This window comes from Oreochromis aureus, linkage group 2, assembly GCF_013358895.1.
Source record: "Oreochromis aureus strain Israel breed Guangdong linkage group 2, ZZ_aureus, whole genome shotgun sequence".
Taxonomy (NCBI): Eukaryota; Metazoa; Chordata; class Actinopteri; order Cichliformes; family Cichlidae; genus Oreochromis; species Oreochromis aureus.
The window spans coordinates 329759-357302 of NC_052943.1; the positions used below are offsets into that span (position 1 = coordinate 329759).

A 27544-nucleotide genomic window follows, 5' to 3' on the forward strand; every position below is an offset into this window, starting at 1 on the left:
AGACTCACCAGTTGTACCTTAAAGTCATATAACCCGTCAGGATGGTCACATGAAGAACAAAACAGAGATCATCACATAATCAGGAACTGATTTATTGACTTTTACAAAAAGCAAGACAAAAAAAACTAAAAAACAACTAAACTTTGACTTTCACTTCCTTGTAACGTCACAATGTTCTCTGCATCCGGCTGATTACTTTATGATGTCATCATACGAGGAGCAATGCTCATTGACATCAACTCCTGGAACAGAAGCTTACAGGCGTACGGCATCCGCACCAGAGAGATCTGACAACAACAAACAAAGTGAGGTAAACAACACATAAGAACAAAGACAACCAAAGCATCACTTCAGCTGGTTTTCTGAAACATGGTTGGACCCTGAGATAAAACTCTGGCTTTGCTGTTCTTGAAAAACAGTAAGCCTAGGGACTTCCGCTTTAGCCAATGGAGTAACCGGTCATGTCGAGGAGTTGCTCTCCCACCTTACCTTTAGTTATTCCTTCTCATCTCGTTACCTTGGATTGTTTTCTACTCACTCAACATCGAAAGGGTTATAACCCCTAAAAGGCCTTAAGGGAGTGGGGAAATATGCCGAAACAACAAGATAGAAGCGCTTCGACCACTAAAGCTAACTCTCAGCCGGACCAAGCTAATGCTAGCAACAACGCAGCCGCTAGCAAAGACTCGGAGATACTCCAAGCTATAGTAAAACTAAAAGCGGAGATTCAAGAGGACAGCAGACAAAATATTGACAAACTGAGCCATGAAATTAATGGCAAGCTGGATAACATTGCCTGGGACATACAGTGCCTATCAGAGCGGGTGGATGAGGCGGAGTCCAGGATCACCCAGCTGGAGAGCTGGGCTGAAGAGGTGACCATGGCCATGTGCACGAGTCTGGAGGAATGGAAAAATCTTCAGCAAAAGATTACTGATCTGGAATCAAGGTCGCAGAGAAACAATATTCGTCTATTCAGTTTGTTGGAGGGGGGAGAAACGAACCCAGTTCCATAATCCATGGACCCACCTGCAAATACCGGAGGATTTTGACATGAAAATTTAATGCGCACATCGCTCGCTGGCAAGTAAACCCCTACCGGGGGCACCTCTGAGACCTGTCATCATCAACTTTCAGGAATATTCAGCAACATGGTCCTGAGAGCACGGAAAGCATGGAAAAAGAAAATCAAAGTAGGTGCCAGCTTCATCTATTTCGACCATGATTATCCATATGAAATTGTCAAAAAACGCAAAGAATACACAGCCATAAAGAAGCTGCTCAAAGAGAAAAACATTTGGTTTCAGAGGAGGAAGATCAGCCGAATGCAGTGTCGCGACTTCGAGAGCTTCTGGGCTGGCTATCAGGGAAAGGCAACCGTCTAGTCACGGCAATGAGAGCAAAGGATAAGCTACAGGGTTTCCAGAGAGATCCAGTGGTTTAGTTTTAATGCGGAAGCTCCTTTCCGCTCCCTTTTGGCTTCACTTCATTCACCAGTCAGGTGGGAGAGTCGGTTCTGCGTTTATGTTCTTATACGTTGGGACTTTTAGGATGGTGGTGTTTATGTCTATAGACACAGTTACTTTCCTTTCCAGGCCCTCTCACTTTGAGAGGCTTCCCCCCGACCCACCAACGGGGTCCTTGTTGGGGAGCAAGAGTCTCCTCTAGAAGTCAGTTCTTTATTGTTTCCCCTATATCTGTTTTGCTATGTTTTCGGGGGCCACTGTTCCAGTTTCGCTTGTTTTTGCTGCTTTGTTCAATGTTGGATAATTTTAAAATAGCCTCCCTGAATATTAATGGTTTGGGCAATCCACTTAAAAGAAAAAAGAGTTCTGGAGAAATTGAAAAAGGATGGCTCACACGTGGCCTTTCTACAAGAGACACATTTGCCAAAAAAGGAACAAGCTAAATTTAAATTTCCCAGATATTCCACTTTTTTTAATAGCACCTGTAGCAATAGCAGACAAAGAGGAGTAACACCTCTTATTTCTAATCTATTAAACTTTGATTTCCTTGATGAGGTTGGTGACAAGGAGGGCAGATATCTAATTGTCAAAGGGAGAGTTAATAATATTGTTATCACACTAGCTAATGTGTATATTCCTCCCGAATGTGATAGAAAATTTTTTAAGTCATTTTTTGATGCTTTAATTAGAGTGGGCGAAGGGATTTTATTCTGTGGTGGAGACTGGAATACAATTCTTAACTTCTCCCTGGATATGACAGGTTGTAAGAGACAAAAAACATATAGTTCAAAGGATATTAATATCTTGATGAAAGAAACTGGTCTGTTCGATGTTTGGAGAGCCCTCCATCCTAAAAACAGGGATTACACCCACTGCTCATTCTCGCACCAAGTTCATTCCAGACTTGATTTCTTCCTGATGAACGATGTTGACCGACATGATGAGTGGTCGATTGGTACTTCAGATTTATCAGATCATAATATGATTTATTTATCTGTTCAATTGTCAAGTTTTGCGAAATCTACAATATGGAGACTAAACTTAGGTATCCTCAATAAAGAGTCTACTATAAAGGAGTTAAAGGGGGAAATAACCAGTTGCACAGGAGATAATAACGATGGTCAGGTTAAGCCGATTGTGGTGTGGGACACGGTTAAGGCAGTGATGAGGGGTAGACTGATTTCAAGGGTGGCTCATCTAAAAAAAGCTAAAAGGGCAGCATATGATGATCTCGAAAAAGATCTGAGAAACTTAGAAATCAAACTACAACAAAACGGCAAAGATCAAAGCTTGGTCAACCAAATTAGAGTAACTAAAAACAAGATAAAAGTATTAGTGCAAGACGAATTGGAAAAGAGATTAACATTCTGCAAGCAATCCTTTTACGAATCATCCCCGAAAGCAACAAAAATTCTAGCTAGGCGGCTCCGGAAGCAGGAATTAAATCATGCTGTCCTTGGGATCAGGGACCTCTCTAACGGTAACTTGATTTATGATCCGGTAGAAATTCACACAATTTTTAATGACTACTACCAATCATTGTATTCGTGTCCAGCTCCAATAGCAGAAAATGTCATTATTCAAAATTTATCCTCTTTAGATCTTCCTTCTCTTGGATTATTACAGAATGAAGCCTTATGCACACATATAACTAGAGAACAATTAGATACTGCAATCAGTAACTTAAAAGCAAATAAGTGCCCTGGTAGTGATGGATTTCCAAATGAGTGGTACGAAATATTTAAAGAGGAACTTGCCCCTACTTAACTCGAATCCTTTAACTGGACTAGTGCTGGGCGATATGACGATATATATCGTGTGGACGATAGAAAAGTGTCTATCGTGCCATTTGTCTTCTATTGTTTCTAACCCTAATTTTATAAATTATTACATAAAATATATCATTAACCCTTTACAACCGGTCGGAGCAGGCACACTCCATTTTGCCTAACTAGTTTTAAATCCCTGTAGAACTGGAACCATGTAAGGTAGCGCAATATTTTATTTTATTTTTTGCATATGAAACGGTAGGAGTTGTACTTGCATCTTATTCCATTAGCTTGCCCGAGGTCATGGTTTCCTTCCACATATAGCTTTGCAAAAATTGCATAAAAAGCACTTCCAGCAACAAAAACATAATATTCCAGAAACACGCTTTGCCGATCCGATCAGCTGTTCATAACACTTCCTACGTTGGAATATAAGTCAGCGCGAACTATCGCATGTCCGCCATTACCTGTCCGAAACCGGAAGTGACGTCATTTTTGTAGGTTTTTTTTTTGTAGTTTTTTTTACCTTCAAAGCCTATGTTGGTGTTTTTAAAAGTCATGTTTGACTTTATGCTTTTCTGCATCGTTTCTGGGATGCTTAGAAGTCAAATTACACTGTTGGAAATAGTTTATTTTGATGCACATGCTGTTTTTTTGGCAAATTTGCATTATAATATTTATTTTCATTTTTCCTGTAGTATATAAAAATTAGTGTATCTCAAACATAAAACTATGAACACACTGAAATTAAATTTCTCGTGGTGGGAAACTATTTTGTGCAACTTTTTTGTATTTAGAGTTTTGAGGGATAAGCCTCTTAAATTTCTCTAACTAGAAATATATGTAAAAAAAAAAAAATTCAATTTTTTTGTAGTTTATTGCACTTTTTTGCAATTTATGTAGTTACTATGGACTTAATGCATACATATTATTAAAATTTGGGCTATAACGGTTGTATTGATGTATAGCAACTTGAAATGCTCCCACAAATGGCTCCACAGCATGTAAAATGTAAAGATAAGCTCTGGCGGACTTGGTTCTATGGTAGGTCTTAAAGGGTTAAATAGCCTGTGGCAAATATATTAGTGTTGTCTTCTCACTAGAAAATAAAGTATAAAAAAATGATACTTTTCGCAAAGAAACTCCGTCTTGTGGTTTTGCGACATGGTGCTGCTTTACGTGCACCCGGATTTGCGACATGCTTTACGGTAACTCAAAACAAAGACTGCACGCTCTCCACTCGCTGTTTACAGACTGCATACTTTCCAGATGACCACAGGTCAGGTGGTATATCGTGATATATATCGTTATCAAGATATAAAATAATTCATATCGTGATAAACATTTTTTCCATAATCGCCCAGCACTAAACTGGACCCTCGATAATGCTGAAATACCCCCATCCTGGCATGAGGCGGTAATATCTGTCCTACCCTAAAGAGGGTAAAAATAAAGAATACTGCGAATCTTACCGCCCCATTTCTATTTTGAATGTAGACTATAAATTATTTACCTCGATAATCTCTAAAAGACTAGAAGTCAATTTGCTGGACTTAATACATGAAGATCACACAGGCATCATAAAAGGCCGTCAAACACATGACAGTATCAGAAGAACGCTTCATATTATAGAAGAAGCAAAGAATCAGAAACTGAGTATGGCATTAGTAAGCCTAGACGCAGAAAAAGCTTTTGACCGGGTCAGCTGGCCCTTTCTTTATAAGGTACTAGAGTGTCTAGGATTCAACAACAAGTTCATTAAATGTATACAATCATTATACAGTAACCCAGTGGCCAGGTTAAAGATCAATGGACATCTATCCTCTAGTTTTCAATTGAATAGAGCCACCCGGCAAGGCTGCGGGCTCAGCCCCTCGCTCTTCACTTTGTTTATTGAGCCTTTAGCCCAGGCAATAAGACAGAACCCAGTTAAAAGGCATTACCATATCCAATACTGAACAGGTAATTGCTCTTTTTGCCAACGATATCATTACATACCTCCAGAATCCTGATATGTCACTCCCTGAGCTCATGTCAACTCTGAAAGCGTTTGGGGCCCTGTCGGGTTATAATTTAAATATTACTAAAACACAAGTCCTGAACTTTGATAATCTGCTGAACTCAATTCAGGAGGACACAACTCGCTGGTCTTCACTGATTCCGGACTTTAGTACAAGAATAGAGATTGTGAAGATGAATCTGTTGTCCAGATTCTTATATCTCTTTATGGCTCTTCCCATTAAAATCCCAGATGTTCAATTCAACACCTGGGACAAGTTAATATCACACTTTATATGGGCAGGAGCTGGACCATGGATAAAATTCAAAACCCTTCAAATTGATAGAGATCATGGCGGACTGGCCCTCCCTAACTTAAAGGGATATTCAGGGTTCGTACGCTTTTTTCAGGGTCAAATTCAAGCACATTTTAAGCACTTTCAAGGTCCCTTTTTAAGCTTTTCCAGCACACAGTTGCAGCAACTGTGACGTTCACTAGTAGAACTGACACACAAAACAAAACAAAACGACTACACTACACACTAACTACACAAGAAAACACACTAACTTGAGACTCCAAACATGATAAACATCACAAATCTCTCACGTATCAAAACTCTCTCTCTTTTTCGCTCACTCGCTCTCTCTCTCTTCCCAACAACCAAATACCACATGTTGCCGTATCATTTTTTGATTGGTCGACATGGTACATTTTTCCACCAATAGGGAAGGATAGGGCTGTGCGATATGACCAAAATCTCATATCCCGATATTAAGACATCTATCGTCCGATAATGATATAAATCACAAAAATGTAACATTTTCTGTAAATTCTGTGAATGTCAGGCAGCTCGACTTGCGTGAAGTGTTTCCAGCTGGGCGTCGCGTACCTGGAGTCGAGTGTTTTAACCGATGCATGAAACGATACATTTTTAGACATAGGTTGTAACGGCCGCCATTTTCTTTGTGAGTATTTATTACACAGCGTGCTGCGGGGAAAAGCCTGTTCTAACGTTTGAGTCTAAGGTTTATTTTTTAGCACCTGGCGGCTCTTTTTTGCTTCTCATCCATAAATACTCTGCATCTTTCACGTGATTCAGTTTATTTTGAAAAGCCTCAACAGGATCTTGAGCTTTATTGTGAAAGGTTTATGTGGAAAATAAACAAGCGGACACGAGGTGGTTTTACCGTCGTTGTTGCTAACGACAACGCATAAAAACAAGCGCTTTTCCGTCTGTAATGTGGTTATATTAAATATAAGAGAAAGAGAGAACTTTAGGAAATTAATATAGCCACTACAGTGACCATCAAAATAATGAAAAAATATTGCTGTAAATAGTTTATTTTGCGACACCACGAAACAAACGATAGCGTAAAATGAAACGATAGACGTTTTTATATTGTCATCCGATATATATCGTTATATCGAACAGCCCTAGGGAAGGAGTGTTTTTACTTTTTTCACTCACAAGCAAAGCGTGTTTGCTAGCGCTCTCCATAAAAAACACCGTTTTTACCGTTTCTTCCCGGAGTAAACGCCACTGTTTTATTCAGAACCCCCCCCCCAAAAAACATCGGTTTTACGTGACCTATCAACACAATTTAAAAACTGGTATATAGTTTGAAGTCCGCACGTTCGACCCAAGTTGAAATGGAGACTCTGGGTCCGTCAACCACAGAGGGTTAATCAGAAAGCCTTAAGTTAGCTAGTTATGTATCGGGCTAATGTTTAAAGCTTTCACTTGAGTAAATTAACTCATATTACTGCTAAGTAATGTTAGCTAAGTTCACAGCATATTCCGTAATAGCGCTGCCATACTGTATCACACTCAGTGCATTTCAATCATTTCTCCAGCGAGTTTGATAGCTAGCAAAATAATAATCATCATTTAAAAAAATAGCATGTGTAACGTACACGTACTGGAAAATTATTTACTATCACTCACCTATCATGCGACTAGAGAACGCAAACTCCGCCATTGTTGTTTTCCATCAAGCACTCATTAAAACAGCAACCTACAGGTACGGTATGTTAGCGCACTCATCCCCGACTGTCCGAGGGAGGCGGGTCTATATTGAAACAGGCGCAAGGCAGCCCAGGCGGGGAAATTTTGCTTTTGCGACTCATTTTATTTCTCTATCTGATAAGAAAACAATTCAATCAGATAGCTATTTACTGTGAATGAAATACAGTTACATTTTCAAGCACTTTTAAGCACCACATCTGAAATTCAAGCACTTTTCAAACCTTGCAAAGATGACATTAGAATTCAAGCATTTTCAAGGATTTCAAGCACCCGTACGAACCCTGTATTTAATAAATGCTGATAATTTATTTCGGAGTAATTTTTTCTTGTACATCTGCGCTGTATGTTAATAAAAGTGCCTGTGTGAAAGCTGAGACACAGCTTTGATTAAGAACTCTCTTTTTGTTCTCACTTTATGGCTTTAAAAAATATCGAGATATATATCGTATATCGCCATCCAGCTAAAGAATATCGAGATATGAATTTTGGGTCATATCGCCCAGTCCTATCCGACAGTCTCAGTCGTTGTGTCCTTGGGCAAGACACTTCACCCGTTGCCTACTGGTGGTGGTCAGAGGGCCCGGTGGCGCCAGTGTCCGGCAGCCTCGCCTCTGTCAGTGCGCCCCAGGGTGGCTGTGGTTACAATGTAGCTTGCCATCACCAGTGTGTGAATGTGTGTGTGAACGGGTGGATGACTGGATGTAGTGGGGTTCATAGGGACTAAGTAAAGCGCTATACAAATACAGGCCATTTACAGTAAAGCAAAGGTTAAAGGTCTGGCAACACTTTCAGTATGAACAACTTAATTAACTGAAGAACCTATTAAACTGTAAACTACTCAACTGAGACCCTGTAGCTGTGGTCTCATCAGGGTCATTGCAGATCTCTCTATAAAGCAGCCAATCAATAAATCCAACATATGTATCCACCAATGAGATACCGGCTGCGCATCTAGACACATGGTAAGAACCAATCGTTATGTCTAAATCAAGCACTTAAACAGCATTTCTATGGTACCATGGCTGCTTTCTGTTGTGTCACACAAAGCACAACGCAGGGCAAACACGCATGCTGATGACCTCTACCCGCAGCAAAGTGTCACATGAATTTACACGACTGGTAGAAATGCAGAAAGACAGTACACATGGAGACACAAGCAGCCATTTAAAAAAAAAAAGTATAGGCAGAGCGCCATGGACAGATCAACACAAGTCTGAGACAGGTTGCTCAACAAAGTGTTTGCCGCAGCATTCAGCGCATCTCGTGCTACTTCCTCTATAAAAGCTTATTAGTCTGTTCCTGTAGCTTCTTCAAACTTTACGTTCTCCAAAAACTTCAGATCCAGCTGAAGCTGTGCCAGAAACCTTGATGGACTTAATATTGATCATGCTTACCTGGGTTTTGTTGCGGCAACCACGACATTCGTACGTGTGTGTCCGCGTGTTGGCGATGGCCATCAGTCCGCACAGGTTACAAACGTGCACCTGGTAGGGATCAGACGCCTCGAACAGACGCTCCCTCAGGAACTGAGCTGCTCCGTGAGCAATCTGACAGTCACGCTCCATCTCGCCAAACCGCAAACCACCATCACTGAGGATGGATGGACGAGATCAGACATTAATCTTTATTTACTGAGCACAGGCAGGCTGATGCCGGGCGCAGACATGCGCAGCCACGGACAGGTGCGTTACTCACCGTGAGCGCCCCTCCATGGGTTGTCGGTTGAGGATCTGGACCGGGCCGCGGGCTCTCGAGTGGATCTTATCGTCCACCATGTGCTTCAGGCGCTGGTAATATGTCGGGCCGATAAAGATCTGAGATGTCAGCTTCCTCCCAGTGAAGCCGTTATACAGAACCTGATCACAAACCAGTACTCAATATAAATATTCAAAACCATCAGACTCCGCCAATAGGAAGTGTGACCTTGCGCTGACCTCATTTCCTCTGAGATGGTATCCATATTCAGACAGCAAGTTTGACACCTTCTGCACGTTGACGGCATCGTTAAATGGCGTGGCGTCACCGATCTCACCTTTGTTGGCAGACACCTGAAACAAGACCGAGTCACCTGTCAGCCTGCAAGTCAAAAGCTCGGGCACATGTTTATCTTTGTTTACACAACAAAAGCAACAACGATGAGGCTCCATCACACCTACAGTCGTGGCCAAATGTTTTGAGAATAACACAAATACTGGTTTTCACAAAGTTTGCTGCTTCAGTTTTTATGATAGCAATTTCCATGTACTCTAGAATGTTATGGAGAGTGATCAGATGAATTGCAAAATCCTTCTTTGCCATGAAAATGAACTTAATCTCAAAAATTTCCACTGCATTTCATCATTCAGCATTTCATGTCATAAAGGGACCTGCTGAGATCATTTCAATAATGTTCTCATCAACTCAGGTGAGAATGTTGACGAGCAGACTGGATGCATTAAAAGGAGGGTGATGCTTGAAATCGTTGTTCTTCCTATTAAACATGGTTACCTGCAAGGAAACACATCATTGTGTTGCATAAAAATGGCTTCACAGGCAAGGATGTTGCTGCTACTAAGACAGCACCTAAATCAACCATTTATCAGATCATCAAGAACTTCAAGGAAAGAGGTTCAATTATTGTGAAGACGGCTTCAGGGCGCTCAAGAAAGTCCAGCAAGCACCAGGACCGCCTCCTAAAGATGATTCAGCTGCGGTATCAGAGTGCCACCAGTGCAGAGCTTGCTCAGGAATGGTAGCAGGCTGGTGTGAGCGCATCTGTACGCACAGTGAGGCGAAGACTTTTGGCAGATGGCCTGTTGTCAAGAAGGGCAGCAAAGAAGCCACTTCTCTCCAAAAAAACCCATCAGGGACAAACTGATATTCTGCAAAGAGTACAGCGAGTGGACTGCTGAGGAGTGGGATAAAGTCATTTTCTCTGATGAAGCCCCTTTCCGATTGTTTGGGGCATCTGGAAAAAGGCTTGTCCGGAGAAGAAAAGGTGAGCGCTACCATCAGTCCTGTCTCATGCCAACAGTAAAGCATCCTGAGACCATTCATGTGTGGGGCTGCTTCTCATCCAAGGGAGTGGGCTCGCTCACAATTTTGCCAAAAACAGCCATGAATAAAGAATGGTGCCAAAACATCCTCTGAAAGCAACTTCTTCCAACCATCCAAGAACAGTCTGATGAGGAACAATGCATTTTCCAGCACGATGGATCACCATGCCATAAGGCCAAAGTGATACCTAAGTAGCTCGGGGAACAAATCATTTTGGGTCCATGGCCAGGGAACTCCCCAGACCTCAGTCCAATTGAGAACTTGTGGTCAATCCTCAAGAGGCAGGTGGACAAACAAAACCCACTAATTCTGACAAACTCCAAGCATTGATTATGACAGAATGGGTTGCCATCAGTTAGGATTTGGCCCAGAAGTTGATTGGCAACATGCAGAGGTCTTGAAAAAGAAGGGCCAACACTGCAAATATTGACTCTTTGCATAAACGTGATGTAATTCTCAATAAAAGCATTTGAAACTTAAGTGCTTGTAATTATACTTCAATACATCACAGAAACAACTGACACAAAGATCCAAAAACACTGAAGCAGCAAACTTTGTGAAAGCTAATATTCGTGTCATTCTCAAAACTTTTGGCCACGACTGTATGTGTGCACTTCACTTCATTTTCTGCCCAACATCAAGAGATTTTACTTAAACACAGAGCTGCTAACATCAGTAGCAAACACTTTATTCACGCTTTCATGGCGTCGTGTCGTTTCATACGTTCTTTTCAATCGTTCTTGCAGAGATTTCTAATTATGAGGCCCACGAGTGCACAGGTGTTTATTTTAACTGCACACCATCTTCAGTCCTCCACATCCAAATGAGCAGCGTTAGCTTCAAAACTCCACACCTGGTGCTCAGATGAGTCTTTACGGTGAAGCAAAAGTGTACTTGGGTACCTGAACCTCTGATAGTGCAGAAGGCTTCAGCAGCTAGCAGCTGATCCCCACAGTGTCGAAATGAAAGGTGTGAAATAACCCAAACTCTTCATTCACCTGTCGCCAGGTAAGAGAAGCAAGAGATCTGAAATTGGGCTTTAAAGCTAGCACAGGGTTGCAGAGTAGCTTGAGCTAACAGCTTTCAGGAATCTTTTCAGGAAGACACATGCTACCACAACTGTCAAAATAAAAGCCTTATTATGACAAAAACCTTGCACTTTGTCACAGAGTTAGACTTCTTTACCTTAAAGATCAGTTGTTATAAATTAATTAAAGATCTGCTACAATTTGACTGTCGTTGTGACTGACACTATATGGATAAACTGAGGTGTAATGATCGTTACCTTCCCCTGCAGACACTCAATCAAATGGCCGACTGTCATTCTGGACGGAATGGCGTGAGGGTTGATGATGATGTCAGGAGTGATCCCCTCACAGGTGAATGGCATGTCCTTCAAAATAAAACAAATCAATGAGATCCTTCAAAAATAAAATCTCAGTTTTGATTGTTTTTGTACTTTGAGCACTTTTGCTGTTTCCTTTCCTGTTTTGTTAAAAAATAGAACTTTAATGAATCCTTTGTGTGCATGGGGAGCGGTGCCCTGATGACAGGTACGTGACCTGCTGGGATTACCTCCTGTCTGTACTGGATCCCACAGGTTCCCTTCTGTCCGTGTCGGCTGGCGAATTTGTCGCCGATCTGAGGAATTCGGACAGAGCGTACCTGCCGGAAACACGAAGCTGTTAGAGTGTGGCCGTGTCATCTGACCTCTCAGGTGTCTCAGGTGTGCGCTCACCCTGATTTTGCAGAACTTGTAGCCCTCCTGATTCAGGGTCACCATAACCTGGTCCACGATGCCCGTCTCACTGGTCCTCAGAAACGTGCTGCAGTCTCTCTTCGTGTAGCGGCGGTTCGTGCTATCCAGCTCGTCGTCATTCTCTGGCAGTGTCACCGTCTTCCCAATGATCACGTCCTCGCCAGAAACACGGACGCCAGGTGCGATGAGTCCATCGTCATCCAGCTTGTCATAGATGGCATGTCGCATCCCTGGGAGTGATTACAATATGATTAGCCCCGCCTCCTAAAACCTGACCGGTTGTCAGACCCAAGGTGATTTTCTGTAAATGGCACACGGGGTGTGGCTCCCTCTGCAGTAGAGTATCGCTTCCTGTTCCAGTGCACAGCTTGTATCGGTTATCTATGTAACCAATTTAATTAAAGCTTATAGAGAACTTCTTATTTCATACTGCATCTTCACATGATTTATCCAAAGCGCACTCTGTTGATTACATTCACAATGATACTTGTAGTGTAGTGTTTGCAGCTCTGCAGACCAGGACCACTGGTAGCGTACCAAGGTAGGGAAGGCCCCGTTAGTTCTCCTCCAGCAGACAGTACCAAGCAGCTGGGAAAACATGATGGCTGGGTGACCATAGTGTTAAACAGAAGCCCCGGGTACACCACCAACCTGTTTATGTGTCTAAACGTTTTTCCCCACTGTGACACACCCACTGGGGAATAAACACTAGAGTAAGTGTTGATTTTGTTTTGAGACATGTCAAACACCTGCAATCATAATCGATTGTCTTCCAGGGCCCATCACAGTAGATGTTTTTCTGAAAGCGCTGTAAGTTTAAGAATATGATCCACCCACTGTTATCATCTTCAATGCCCTGTACCAACATAGAGCAGAGCAGCTATCTGAACGCTACTCCAACAGAGGTCGATCATCTTGTTAATAATTTCACCTCCTCACTACTAGGGCTGCCATAAACGATTATTGTGACAGTCGAATAGTCATGCATCCATTGGACGTAAAACGTACAGCTTATTGCACCAGCAGCATCTGCTCTTATGTAACTATCATTATCTTACAGCTTGAAGTGTTTAAGGTTTGCGCTAGCTAAAAATAAAGACAAGATGATAGTTTATTAAATTTTAATGAAATTTGCAGATTGTCTCGGTGGAGTTTAATAAACTCAGCCGTCTGCTCCTTGCTATCTAAAATATAACAGGACACTGGTGTAAACTCTCGATCATCTCGACCATCTTCTGTATGGACAGCAAAGGAAGAATTTCATTGCACAGAGAAAAGCTATTTCTTCTGCACACATGACAATAAACACTTTGAATCTCGAATCTCGCACTTTGCTTAATCAGTTTTCTGTTTGACGTTTATTCAGCTGTGTGAAAACTATAACTTTAATCTCAGCCAAACCGATTTACTCAGGAACAAATAAAACACTGAAAAAAGCCAAACAATAACAGTTTTAAGTTATCTGAGTGACTTATATATCATGTTTAACCTGAGTAGAGAAAGACAGCGGGGGTTTGAAAATGATGTGCCCGGAGTTCGCTGTTCTCGCCGGCTCTAGTGAGCCTTGAACCCCGGCTAGCTATCCCACAGATGTAATATTATCTACAGCTACTTTCAGTACCATTGATATTCATTTAGACTCTTTTTCTCCAATTGATCTTTCTGAGTTAGCTTCAATAATTACTTCCTCCAAACCATCAACGTGTCTTTTAGACCCCATTCCTACAAAACTGCTCAAAGAAGTCCTGCCATTAATTAATGCCCCTGACTATCTCTGATTGATTTAGACCACAATATGGGCATAATGTGTGCCTGTTGTTGACCACACGGACACTTTCAGAGTTGCAGAGACTTTTTTTTTTTTTTTAACTTTAACAGTTGGTCGCACTGGTGCGACCTAAGACCAAATTGGTCGCACTCTAGAGCCCTGTAGGGGGTCATATGATTGTTGTTTTTTTCTGTATGTATTATTGTAGGGTTTACCTTACAATATAAAGCACCTTGAGGCAACTGTTGTTGTGATTTGGTGATGTATAAATAAAACTGAATTGAACCAAGTTCTCACCTTGACAGGTTTCACGTGTCGGCTTCTCAAAGATCTCCTCCTGATCAAAGCCTTTCTTAGACTCCTGCTCTTTGTATGACCGATAGAACACAGACCTGCCAGGTGAAATCACACTTTTAATACCCCTGACACACATGTGGTCACAGGTGCATCAGCCAACAACTTACCTGAAGAATCCTCGATCCACAGCTGACCTGTTCATGATCACAGAGTCTTCCTGGTTGTAGCCGGTGTATGAGGCGATCGCCACAATCGAGTTGATACCTGAAAGGTGTGAGAACTTTTATATGTGAGCATCTCAGTGGGCAGGTGAGCATCTCAGTGGGCAGTTGAGCATACCTGCGGGGAGCTCCCTGAAGCGCAGGTACTCCATGGAGCGAGTGGTGACGAGTGGTTTCTGAGGGTAGTACAGTACGTGAGCGAGCGTGTCCATTCGAACATGGAAGTTGGTGATGTAAACACCCATGGCCTGCTTCCCCATGGCGGACTGATACGTGTTCCTGGGAGACTGAAAACACGCGTGTTCAGGCCCGAGCTTCCTGTTTGCTTGCTTATTTATTTATCTGTTTGCTTGTTTATTAGTTTGTTTTGTCTGAGTACCTGGTTGTGATCGGGGAACGGGATGATGGACGCGCACACTCCAAGGATCATAGATGGATGGATCTCACAGTGGGTGTAGGTGGAACAATAGGCCACGCCTTTCTCCTGGAGGTCATCTGGGGTCATAGCGAGCATGACGGTCTCCTCTTCTAGGGTGTCTATGTACTCCACCACACCGCTGGCCACTAAGTCCTGCCAGCTAAGTGCCAAAGAACATTTATGTCAACACCACCTGAAGCATCTGCAGCAATTGCCAACCTTCAGCACCATCTCAACTGTCTGTATTCTGCCTCACCTGTAGTTGTTGTACTCGCGCTCCTTCAGCTGGTCGATGTGGCGTCTCTTCAGCAGCAGTTTCTGTTTCTCGACGATCAGCAGCGGTCGGCAGATTCGTCCAGCGTCCGTGTAAATTCTGATCTCACGCTCTCTAATGTCTCTGATCATTGACACCTGAAACGATCAGGCGAGTGCTCAGTGATTGATCAACGGCCTGGTGGGCCTAACAAGGACTTCAATTAAATACCATCAAATATTTGATCAGGTAAACAGTTTGAATGACCGAGCGCTGCCCCGCCAATCAATAACTCAAATTCTGAAGGTTTGTGTTAACATCCTGTCTGCTAGAACTGCTGCAGACGATTATTTTGATAGTCGACTAATCAGATCATGCATCCATTGGATGTAAAACGTACAGCTTATTGCACCAGCATGCATCTGCTCTTATATAACTATCATTAGCTTACAGCTTGAAGTGTTTAAGGTATGTGCTAACTAAAAATAAAGACAAGAAGATAATATATTAAACTTTCAATGAAATTTGCAGATTGTCTCGGTGGAGTTTAATAAACTCGGCCGTCTGCTCCTTGCTATCTAAAATATAACAGGACACTGGAGTAAACTCTCGACCGTCTCACACTTCTGTTTAATCAGTTTTCTGTTTGACGTTTATTCAGCTGTGTGAAAACTATAACTTTAATCTCAGCCAAACCGATTTACTCAGGAACAAATAAAACACTGAAAAAAAACCAAACAATAACAGTTTTAAGTTATCTGAGTGACTTATATATCATGTTTAACCTGAGTAAATGCAGCCCCTTAAGGATGCAGCCCCTGGACACAGCTACGATACCGGACACAGCTGCTTCTTCTTCGGGGTTTAACGGCAGCTGGCATCCTTGTACATGCAGTGCTGCCATCTTCTGTTTCAGTCCGTTATTACACTCTTAAATCCTTCTACTTATTCCTGCGTCTTTTGGGATCTTACAAAGCTTCAAACGACGCATCGACTATTAAATTAGTCGTCGATGATTTTGATAGTTGACTAATCGTGGCAGCCCTACTGTCTACTTTTGATGTGTGACGGAAATCGGTGAAGTGTACTGTTCGGTATACACAACACACCGCCAAATCGATTGCATCCAGGCTGCATGAACAGGAAACAGTTATTGATTACTACAAGTCTCAGAGAGACTGACCAATGGAGAGCAGAGAGCAGGAGGAGACAACCAGCATACCTGTTCTATCAGGTAAAGCAGAGCGGCAGCCGTAATCAAACTGTTTGTGACGTCTCACGAGCAGAAAACAGATTTATGCTTTCTGTCACCATCCACCGTGTAAACATTCCAGTATTGATTACTGGTCACGTGTGGATGTGTGCAACGGTGGTTACCTCAGAGACGATGATGTCCATCTGTCTGCGGAGTTTCCTCAGTGTATTCATCAGCTGTTCTGGATCTTTGTGGATTCCCACCCAGCAGCCATTCACAAAGATTTTAGTGGCACTAAAATGTTAAAGCAGGACACACATTACACACCTGCAGGGTAATCAATAACCTCGTCTGACTATGAAATGGTCACTGACTCTGCAATGGCCGCAGGTGAGATCTCCTCCAGGTTCTCCATGCTCCACTCCTCCAGAAACTCCAGGATGGGCGATGGCTGCGAGCCCACAGAGATGTAGGCCATCAGGGCCAAGTTCTTCACCAGCCCCACAGCGTGACCCTGCAAACCATCAACTCCACAATCAATACGCCGGATCGCTGTGTTAAAGGTGAACCAATCTTACAACTTGCCAGGTAAGCGTTACCTCGGGCGTCTCGGCCGGACACACCATCCCCCACAGCGTGTTGTGCAACTGTCGAGGTTTCGCCAGTTTTCCATCTCGACCGATAGGAGAGTTGACCCGGCGCAGGTGAGACAGTGTGGATGCGAAGGTGAGACGGTTCAACACCTGTGAACACAAAAATGATGAGCATCAGTGGAGGCAGAGCGGCAGGTGTCAGGCTCTCATTTGTATTTCAGAGTGAGCACCAGTTTACAGGTAAGCTTACCTGTGACACGCCGGCTCGGGCCTGGTGAGCCTTCTTCACGTCGCCCCAGTTACCTGTGGCAAGAGAGTACTTGAGCCCGTCAGAGATGATACGCGTCTTAATGGCGAGCTCTAGGTTGAAATCCTTCCCGCGGTCGATGAACTTCTGAGCATAGATCCTGATTTCCTTCAGCAGGTTTTTAAACATGCTGATGAGGAGAAGAAGAAGAACGATGTCATTCCTTCATCCAATCAGATTGCGAGTTCCAACAATAACAGCGTCACACTGGAAAGCTTTCTTTGAGTAACAGAACCTGCGTGTACACAAAATCTGCATGGTCAGAGGTAACAACAGAGTCTTCACCCTCGGAACAGGAAGGCCAGTAATGGCCCGGCGAGGTCCAGCCTCTTGTTGCCATAGTGATCTCTGTCATCCAGTTCCCGCCTGCCGAGAGCGGCGAGCAGCAACCTGTGCACCATATACCTGAAAACACAAACACAGAAGGATTCCTGTCAAGTGTGTGACTCAGGTCAGCCTCAGGTGCGACAGTCAGCCTCAGGTGTGACTCACCCTAAGAAGTAGGCCTTCTTGGTCTCGCAGAAATCGCTTACGCCGACATGTGGCAGCATCTCCTTTTGCAGGACTTCCTTTGCGTATTTAATCCGCCGCTCCTTCGTCACACCGGGTTTTGCGCCTCGTGAGCCAATGAAGTTCAACGCCACGTTCTGCTCCTGGATCACAAAAGCTTCGTCCAGAGAGGGCTTCACCTGAAGTAGGCAGGGTTAACAGTTACTACCTGCAGACTGAGACAATCAAAAAAAAATCATCAATGCGTTGCAGACTGACCATCTCCATCATCTCAGGGTCATCAAAGTCATAAATGATATGTTCCAGGATGTCTCTGTCCGATACGAAGCCCAGTGCCCGGAACACGATGATGATGGGAACTTCCTGTCGGATGTAGGGAAGCGTGGAGACGATCCTCTGACCTATGGCACTCTTCTTCACTCCCTGAGAGATGATCAGCAATCAATAATCAGTGGTCTGGGTAAATTGGCAGACAACGTTCTGTTTGCAACAACAGAAATAAGATCATCGTTCATCTCTCCAACTCAATGTTATGAGCTCTTCTCAGTCAATTGCAGCCCGGTTTGGGTGCTCACTTCACTTCCTGCTTCCAGGTGACTCACCTGCCCTCCTCGAGCCATCATGCTGACCCAGATTGTGCTGGTTGGGCGGGATGAATTCTCCAGGCAGGATCGGCACTCTGCGGTGTACGCGTACTTCGAGTCCTTCTTGGCAAACACGTACACTGTGTTGGTGGCCATCTTTTCCTGAGCGATCAGCACCTGGAAACAGTGACACATCTGTTTACACGGCTGCCTGATGCCACTGGTGCCGCATCATGCAAAGACATGAATATAGCTGTGTCCCAAAACGTCGGCTGCATCCTCCGGAGGCCGCATTTGAAGGCCGATTACATCACAGCCAGGCGACGAAGGCTGTCCCAATTCATCGACTCCTTCAAATGCGGCCGACAAATGCGTCCTTCATTTCCCCGAATTTGAAGGATGGGTCGGGTGTGTCCTTCGTGGCCCACCATATCCCAGAATTCATAGCGCGGCCCAGCCAAATTTCAGCTGCCAACAATGGCGGTCGCTACTAAGTTTTAAAATTACTCTTATTAATCTTTCTGGGTCACAAAATAAACTTTTAACATGTTTTCAGGCGAGAAAGTAGCAGTGTAAACTTCAAATATCTGCTCGGTTTATCAAGACATCACATATTTGCAAAAGTGTGCCGACGTTTTCGGAGACGTCTGTTACCCACCAGCTCGATAGCAAGCCGGGGGGTTCAATGGTCACTCCAGCCGGCAAGAGCAGCGGACTCCCGGCTTCATTGTTTTCAGACCCCCGCTTTTTCGCTACTCAGGTTAAACATGATATATAAGTCACTCGGATAACTTAAAAATGTTATTGTTTGCCTTTTTTCTGTGTTTTATTTGTTCCGGAGTAAATCGGTTTGGCTGAGATCAAAGTTATTAGATTATTAGATGAAATAGTCTAAGGAGCTTGGAAAGAAAAGCCTCTGGACTTCTTTGAGTTGCTTGAAGACGTTTCACAAGGTGAAAGCTCCTTAGACTACGATGACCTGGATGACTGAGAACCTTCACAGACATTAGATTAAATACAACTTTATTAATCCATCGGGTGGGTTCCTCCGGGATTTTCACACAGCTGAATAAACGTCAAACAGAAAACTGATTAAACAGAAGTGTGAGACGGTCGAGAATTTACTCCAGTGTCCTGTTATATTTTAGATAGCAAGGAGCAGACGGCAGAGTTTATTAAACTCCACCGAGAGAGCGGTGACGCAAATCTGAAGGCTAGACCGTCCCATTTCACAGCCTCGCACTTCCGGCCTTCTCGGTCTTCGAAGCACCCGGCCCACGTAGACCGCGAAGGCCGGGTCCTCCGAAGGATGCAGACGACGTTTTGGGACACAGCTTGTGCGTCTGTTAGCTTGTAAGCAGGACACGGCGTGCGGGCGTAGCTGAATCATCGTTCTCTCGAGTAAGCAGCTCGCCACGCAATGATGTCAAAGCACACCTTTTCTGACCCATTGATGATGAAGTAACCTCCGGGGTCCAATGGGCACTCGTTGAGCTCGCACAGGTCTCGGTCAGTCAGGCCACTTAGCAGGCAGTACGTGGAGCGAAGCATGATGGGAATTTTCCCAATGAAGGTCTTCTGGTGCTGCGTCTGCAACTGATCCTCTCCCTCCTTGATGATTGTCTTTGTGATGTCCACATACAGTGGCGCAGAGTACCTGAGGGGCAGGTGAAATGGGACAGGATGTGAGAAGGGGTGAACAGGAAATGACAGCAAAGACAGGCGAGAGGTCAAACTCACGTCAGGTTCCTCAGCCGCGCCTCGTTGGGCATCATGGGAGATGGTGCTCCATCTCTCTCCCAGTGGGTGGGCTTAGACAGGTAGATCTGCTCAAACTTCAGGAGGTACCGAGGCTACACCAAAAACACAGTGATGTCGGTGATGTAAATGATAAATGGCCTGTATTTGTAAAGCGCTTTACTTAGTCCCTAAGGACCCCAAAGCGCTTTACACATCCAGTCATCCACCCATTCACACACACAGTCACTCACTGATGATGGCAAGCTACATTGTAGCCACAGACACCCTGGGGCGCACTGACAGAGGCGAGGCTGCCGGACCAGTAGGCAGTAGTGTCTTGCCCGAGGACACAACGACCGAGACTGTCCAAGCCGGGGCTCGAACCGGCAACCTTCCGATTACAAGACAAACTGCCAACTCTTGAGCCACGTCGCCCCATGTGACAGAGCTACCCCCCCCCCCATTCCCAGTCACACCTGGTGTTACTCACCGGCTCCTCCACCTCCCCTGAGGTGTGCTGAGCTTCAGCCTGCAGGTCGATGGGCGGAGCGTCTTCCACAATCCTCTGAACAGACATCTGAATGAACTCATCGAAGGAATCTAGCTGCTGCCGCACCAGCCCTTTCTCGTCAAAATAAGAGCTGAGAGAGAGAGGGGGGGAGGGACATCAAAATAAGAGCTGAGATACTGTGCTGGCCCTGTCAGAACCTCACAGGCTCATGCCAGATTCTGCACTCAGTAAAAAAAAAAAAAAACCCTGTCAGGCCATCACATGACCCAAGCTTAACATCACCTATCAGAATGAATTAAAGCTGCAGGTCTACCTGTCCAGTCTCTGATCGATACTTCAATGTTGATCAGCGGACCGATCACTAGACCAGCGCTGGTCTGGTGTTGGTACAACTTTGATTCCTTACCTGCAGCTGAGTTCAAAATGGCAGACACATGAACTGTTCTACAGAGCAGATGATCATTTACTTCAGTTTCAGATTTGTGGCAACAGATCTTCTTATAGCCTCTGACTTATCTCTGTGCTTGTCCTGCTAGACCTCAGTGCAGCGTTCGATACGCCTAACTCTATCTATCCATGAAGCCAAATAACACACGCTTATCCCTTTCAGGGTCCACGATGGCGGCGCCTATCCCAGCTGTCTTAGGGCAAGAGGCAGGGTACACCCTAGACAGGTCGCCAGTCTGTCGCAGGGCTGACACATAGACACAGACAACCATTCACACATACGGACAATTTAGAATTTCCAGTTAACCTGTCCCCACTAGCTGGAGTACCCAGAGAGAACCCACGCAAACACGGGGAGAACATGCAATCGTAGATATATAGGATCTAACCAGACTCTTACTCTGGATTAGGGCTGCAGCTATGGATTATTTTACTAATCCGGTATTCTGTTGGTTATTTCACCGATTAATCAAGTAATCAGATAAGAAAGAACTTTGTCTTATAAATGAGCAATAATAAATACTCAAAAGAGGGAAAAACAAGAATTTTCAATTTGAGCTGCTCATTGGTTTCCATTTCAGCAACTGCAGGGTTTTTAAATAGTTTACTGCATATAACAGCTGACAAAAAATTAACTCTTTGATTGTAATTGTGCAATATTAAAATTTAAAAAGGTCACACTCTAATAAAATAAGGTAAACATGCAAGCTCAACAAAGACATAAAATAAAATTGTCTATATTCTGTCTTCTTGGAAGGCTTTCTGACATTATTAAGGGAGTGGAAAAGGTTCTTACAGTATTTTATCTCCTGGATCAGGTATATTTGGTGTGACAAATAAGTGCTGCAGAGTTTAGATGAAGCACCAAAGCACAAAATTGTGGTGTAAATAATTAAGGTGCCAATATATCCCCCCTGCAGTGGTGGCTTCACTAACCCCTGTGTCAGATGCAACCTTTTCTACCTGCTGTTAAGGCGCAGGAAGGCGCTGCAGTATTCTCCAAAGCTATAGGTGTCGCCACTCAGACAATATTGCATCATACACCCTGATGAGGAGGAGAAGAAGTCAAAACTGGAAGCAGAGACTTTGTCAAATGTGTTTTTGCAAAATTCTTTCCACAAACTCAAATCTTCAAACAGTTGCAACATCTCCATGTGTGTGTGAGTCTGTCTCTGACCTTCTGTGCAGGATTATCATTAAAATAGCGGGGAAAAATGGCACGTTCGCATACTTGTGTCTACAAACCAGCTGGGACTGCTGCAGCGCAATCTGCCAGGTTAGCAAAAGACCGACACGCCACAAAGATCGTCTGTAACGACACAGGAAGTGATGTGAAAATCATCACATGACACCCATTGTTTGTTATTCACTCACCATGTGTTTATACACTTCTCTGCATTTAATCATTAGTGATTTTTAATGCGCATGCGCAGTGCCTTTGTTTTCATACGCAAATGGTGGAAAAAGCATGGCAGCGACGGAGAATGAGAAGGGCGAAAGTGGATCGTTAAATGAAACAGATGAACCAGAATTGGTTTGTAAAAATGCTGCAACTTCAGTGGTGCGTTACTGGTTTGGCTTTCGTTTGTCAGATACACAACAAAGCACAAATTTTTGATAGAACATCCAAGCAGGCCAAAAACCTGAGGCTGCATGGCGTTAAAACGGCTGCTTGCAAAAAACCCAAAAAAACCTAACAGAGCAGCCGCTAGCGCTGTAAAAAACGATAGACTGGTGAGCAATGTTCCCTCTAATTTTTCATGTGTCTGAGCAAACACACAAACTCCCTGAGGGATCCCTTGGACCACTGTGAGCGACATCAGACGTGTGCACTGTGGTCACGCCAGCATCTAATCCATCCAAGTTACATGGTTTATTAAAATAATCAAATTACAGCATTTACATTTATGTTAGACTACTTTTAATTAACTGCTTTAGCCCACTTACAATGAAATTTTAAAAAAAATCTTGTTCATGACCTGTGTAGTATGTTAACACTATTGGAAGTAAAACTAACTTGAACTCCAATTTTGAAAACAAAACTTTTCTTTTTTTATAAAGCTCTGACTTGTATTATGAGTCTGTGGTCTGGGAGAGAGTCCTGTAACTCTGTCTGCCAAATACAGGATATAATGACCAATGTTGGGCAATTAATTATATAGTTACTTCTTCAAAAAAGTTACTCAGTTTTGCAAACAACAAAGTTTTTTGCAGCTGTTTACCTAAAAATGCAGCCAAGGCGTTTTTTTTAAATAAACATTTCAAACTATTTACAGAACAATCAGCTGTTCTGCATCAAATCTGATGCCACACAAATTATTTGTGCCACTCCAAAAAATAATTTCTGTCCACTATGAGATAAAGGAGAACAACAGCCTGATACCTGCAGGCCTGACAACAGGAGATGTATCACTGCTGTAACACCTGTAACATTCAGCAGTCGCCTCATTGTTCTGACACACACAACAAAACTATTGACTACACTACACACTAACTACACACTAACTACACAAGATTTGCGCTAAACGTCTCAAATCTCTCACATCTCAGAACACCGCCGTCACTCCTAAAACTTCCCCCCGTTTCTTAACAACTAGATGCCACGTTGCCATATCATTTTTTGATTGGTCGACACGGTACTTTTTTCCACCAATAGGAAGGGGTGGGGGGTTTTTTGGTGTTGTTTTTGCTCACAGGCGGAGAGCGCTTTCGAGCGTTTTCCTTATAAAACGCCGTTTTTACCGTTTCTTCCCGCAGTAAATATAAACAACGATAGTATTCAGGAAGAAAACCAAACATTGCAGATATTTTTTATCATAACTCTGGTTTTACGTGGCCGATCAACACAATTTAAAAACTGGTATAAAGTCCACACTTTTTCCGTCAATTGTTCCGTCTGTCCTGCTCACATCTCCAATGGTTGTACACGTTGTCATTAATGTGGCGTCACTCCACATCAGCCACGCCGCTTTGCTCGCTAAAACTCCGGTGTCGGCACATAAGGACGCTGTCATAGCCTGTCAGCGACGTTGATTAGCTGCGTATAGAGCTGGGCGATATAAGATTTTTTTCATATCACGATATGTTTTTTTCATTTCAGGCGATAACGATATATATCACGATATAAGCCAAATAACTATATTTGTAAGATTTAAATGTGCCGTTGCTCACAAGTAAAATGTGAAATAATCAGCAGCTTGTTTTGATTTAAATATTTATTTCCCATAATAAGTTCAACAGGGTAGATGTACTTAAGGAACATTAGACTCAGTTTCAGATAAATAAAGGCAAATATTGCAAACTACACAAAAGGTAGCGTTTAAATTTCAAAATAAAACAAACAAAACAGACTAAATTGTCCATTCCACTTAGAAACAAAATTTTAATTCTAAAAATAAATCTTAGTTCGTTTTACAGAAGAACAGACAAAATTGACTAACTTTTGTCAATATCAAATAAACTGAGAACTAAAAGGAAATTCTCAATCTCTCCTTGTTGTATAGCTTAGCTTTTCAAACAGTTTTAACAGTGACTTTAGTCTGACAAAAGCCGAATGACGAATTAGCGCTTTCAGTCAGAGATTGAGCATGCACCGGTTTATTGTATTTCCAGACTTGCTTTCGGCACAATTTACAGTGCGCGCTACTCTGTTTTTTGTCAGACTTGAAATAGCCGAAATACCTTCACACTACGAAACTTCTATGGCCCTTCCGTTCGACAAGCTCTCCGGCATTGGAACCATCATCGGTTTTTTCTTCGGTAACCTTCGCTCACGCTCTCGGTTGATTTTTCTCTAGTCGGACACTCATTTCCTTCATTACCTGGGCAGCCCGGCTGGCTGCTTCCCAAACAAATACACGTGCGCCTTGGCACTTGTGCTGTACGTAACAAGTCACGTGACGTGACGCTGCGGCTGTGATTGGTTCGGCTCTGCGCTACTTAATTTTGATTGGCTGTTCTTTTTTTTTTTTTTTTTTTTAAGAGGACAAGAGAGATGAGGCCTATCGCAATAGTTTAATTTTTCTATCGAGAAAAAGTTATTTCGCAATACATATCGTTATCGTTTTATCGCCCAGCTCTAGCTGCGTATATACGAATGTGAATCGCATTATTGGCTGGACTGTGGGATAAGGTGGCATCGTTCTAATCCCATACGGGAGCAGCCAGTCACTGACTGACTAACACTGCAAAACAGAATTGTTAAAATTTTAATTTCAATTCAGGTTAGATTTTTTTCTGTGCGCAGAGACCGTGCCAGCAGTGCGCAATTGCGCACGCGCGCAGCTTAAAGGGAACATTGCTGGTGGGTGAATAATGCAAAAAACAAAGATCTGAGATGGAAAACTAGCCAAAGTCAGAGGGAATTAATGATGATGTTTATCAAACGAGAAACATAGTTTGATCTTATTTTGCTGCTCGTTCAGAGAGACAAAACCTGCAGCATCTGAGACCTTTGAGCTGTCAGCTTTGAACACCGATGGCGGGTCCGTGTACGTGCCGTCCGGTCCGCGCTTTGTGTGGACTCACCATAATATTTTTCCTGTAAGAACAGATGATCACTACATCTCCACAAGGACACACAGGTGAGTTTACCTGATGACGATCCAGCACGCTTCCTGCCACAGGTCAGGAGTGATCTCATCATCATCTTCATCATACTGATTATCTGACAGAGACAGCAGGGATCAATATACATGAGCAATACACATACTGAGACGTAGAAGCTTCACCGATCAATCAATGACAGATTGTCGGTTCAGGTTACTTCCTGTTCACAGATAACTGCACATAGAGTTTAATGATCAGTTTAAACAACTGGTGAATTGATCAGATACATCAATAAAAACAGATGACAATCTCACAGGAAAGTTATTGATCGTTCTGTTTTTAACTCACTGGTTCTGATCACGCAAACTGATCAATCAGAAGCAACACATCTGATCTGTTAAGTAAACTTCCTGTTTGTGTGAGTCGAGTATAATGACATCACTTCCTGTCTGAGTGCAGGCAAATGCAGCACACAGCCTGAAGCTGGTGATATCAGGAGAACTCTGTCGATATGGACTGTGTGAGGTCCTGAAGACTGAGCCGCAGGGTTCATCAGAGAGCTGATTCCAAACTGCTGACCGCACGATGGTGATGATTTACTGTCAGATCACGAGTCATGGAGGTGACACATGGCTAAATCCAACGTTCAGCGTTTTCCAGCCCACACAGAATCGAATTAACAGCTGCAGTCTGACAGACACTTCACTTTCATTTGTCACACTACAGATGACGCTCCCTGTGAGCTCAAACAACTGTTTCATAAAATCCAAGCTTGGCTTTTGAAACACTTAAGTGAGGAGTCTTGGACCTGCTCTCACAGCTTTGAGCTGATTACAAACTCTCTCATCCCCCTCATTCAAATGAATCATAAAGTAGCAAATCAGCTATTACACTCTGCTTAACAAACTGTTTACTCAGAGTTAGAGTTTGTGAAACAAATCCTGTTATTGTGGCTCATTTAAATATTCTGCTCTTGAAAGGAACCTCTTACAAATACTTGTGTTGTTAGTCTACTGCAAAAACACTTTGTCCCTGACTTTGAGTCCTAAACCTCTTCAGTTATTCCAGGATAAAGACAGCTGAGTGTTTTGAGCTGCTGCAGACATCCTGTCCTGTCTTTGAAGGGACATTTTCATTATCACAACCTGTAAAACACCCGTGATGAAGGAAGACATTTTGTAGTCCATCTTCTGCACTTTGTAGTTTTAACACGGCAGCCCTTCAGCCTCACGTAATTAAGGAGACTAGTGTGTCTCAGCACAGCACACGTCTATTTTTCTCATCATCTCTTTCATTTCATGACCTTTACAGGTTAAAAGGAGATAAGGAGGAGAAGACAGGAGGAACTGACCTGCTGCCTGTAGCTTTGCCTCCCTGAGAAACTGGGTAATGACCTCTCACCTTTAACTTAAAGATAGATCGGTCAAGTATCTTGTGGTCAATATTTACTTCCATCGCTGATCAATCTCTGATCACGGTAGAGCTTTCTTTATGCAGTGTTTATACAGTGTAAATATGGCGGATTGTACACTGTTTTTATACTGCAGTATTTACACATAATATAAGTGTTCGCTTTTATACTGTGGTACTGTTTATATATTGCAGTATTTGTGGGTGTAGAGTCACAGTAACACTGAGTGTAAACGTCTGCAGCGATAATCAAGTTAAATAAAGGGTCCTCGTGCGTTAGCAGCATTTAGCCTGTTAGCTCACACAAAGCCCCGCTGCTTTTAGCTGCTGTTAGCACACGATTCAGGTGAGGCTCGTGATCTGCGTGAGGCCGACGCGTACCTGTGTGACAGGTGTTTGTTTGGATGAGTGATACTAGCTTTTGTTCTCTCAGAAATTACTAAAATGGTTAGCTGTAGCACGGGTTAGCTCCTCTGTCACGTCCTGTTAATAAAATTACCAAATAAATGCAAATAAAATTATCCACCATGTGACGTAATAAAGTTTTACAGCTGTGTAGCTCACCTTCATCCTGGTCATACATGTTTATCTCCTGAAAACTTAAAACAACAACCACAAAACGATGCGATCACCGCGCGCCCCGGAAACGCAGATCACTTCCGCTTTGTTCTTCTTTGTTAGTAATAG

General features: G+C 43.2%; 1 protein-coding gene across 2 annotated transcripts; it reads right to left on the minus strand.

Moving 5' to 3' along the window:
* Positions 1-68: 68 nt before the first annotated feature.
* On the minus strand, positions 69-27544 carry polr2b (RNA polymerase II subunit B). Of its 2 annotated transcripts, XM_031759223.2 has the most exons (26): positions 27422-27544; positions 25493-25565; positions 22131-22208; positions 20432-20582; positions 19942-20054; positions 19639-19858; positions 18220-18378; positions 17876-18040; positions 17600-17796; positions 17393-17512; positions 17051-17237; positions 16807-16950; positions 16582-16721; positions 16390-16501; positions 15016-15170; positions 14721-14919; positions 14460-14628; positions 14288-14384; positions 14121-14215; positions 12035-12285; positions 11872-11961; positions 11582-11689; positions 9195-9308; positions 8956-9116; positions 8655-8850; positions 69-287 (listed from the first exon to the last, which is right to left on the minus strand). In XM_031759223.2, the coding sequence occupies exons 1-26, from the start codon at positions 27438-27440 to the stop codon at positions 198-200; spliced, it is 3603 nt and encodes a 1200-aa protein (XP_031615083.1). In that variant the 5' UTR covers positions 27441-27544; the 3' UTR covers positions 69-197. The 2 variants fall into 2 exon arrangements, with proteins under 2 accessions (XP_031615083.1, XP_031615084.1); XM_031759224.2 differs by lacking the exon at positions 22131-22208.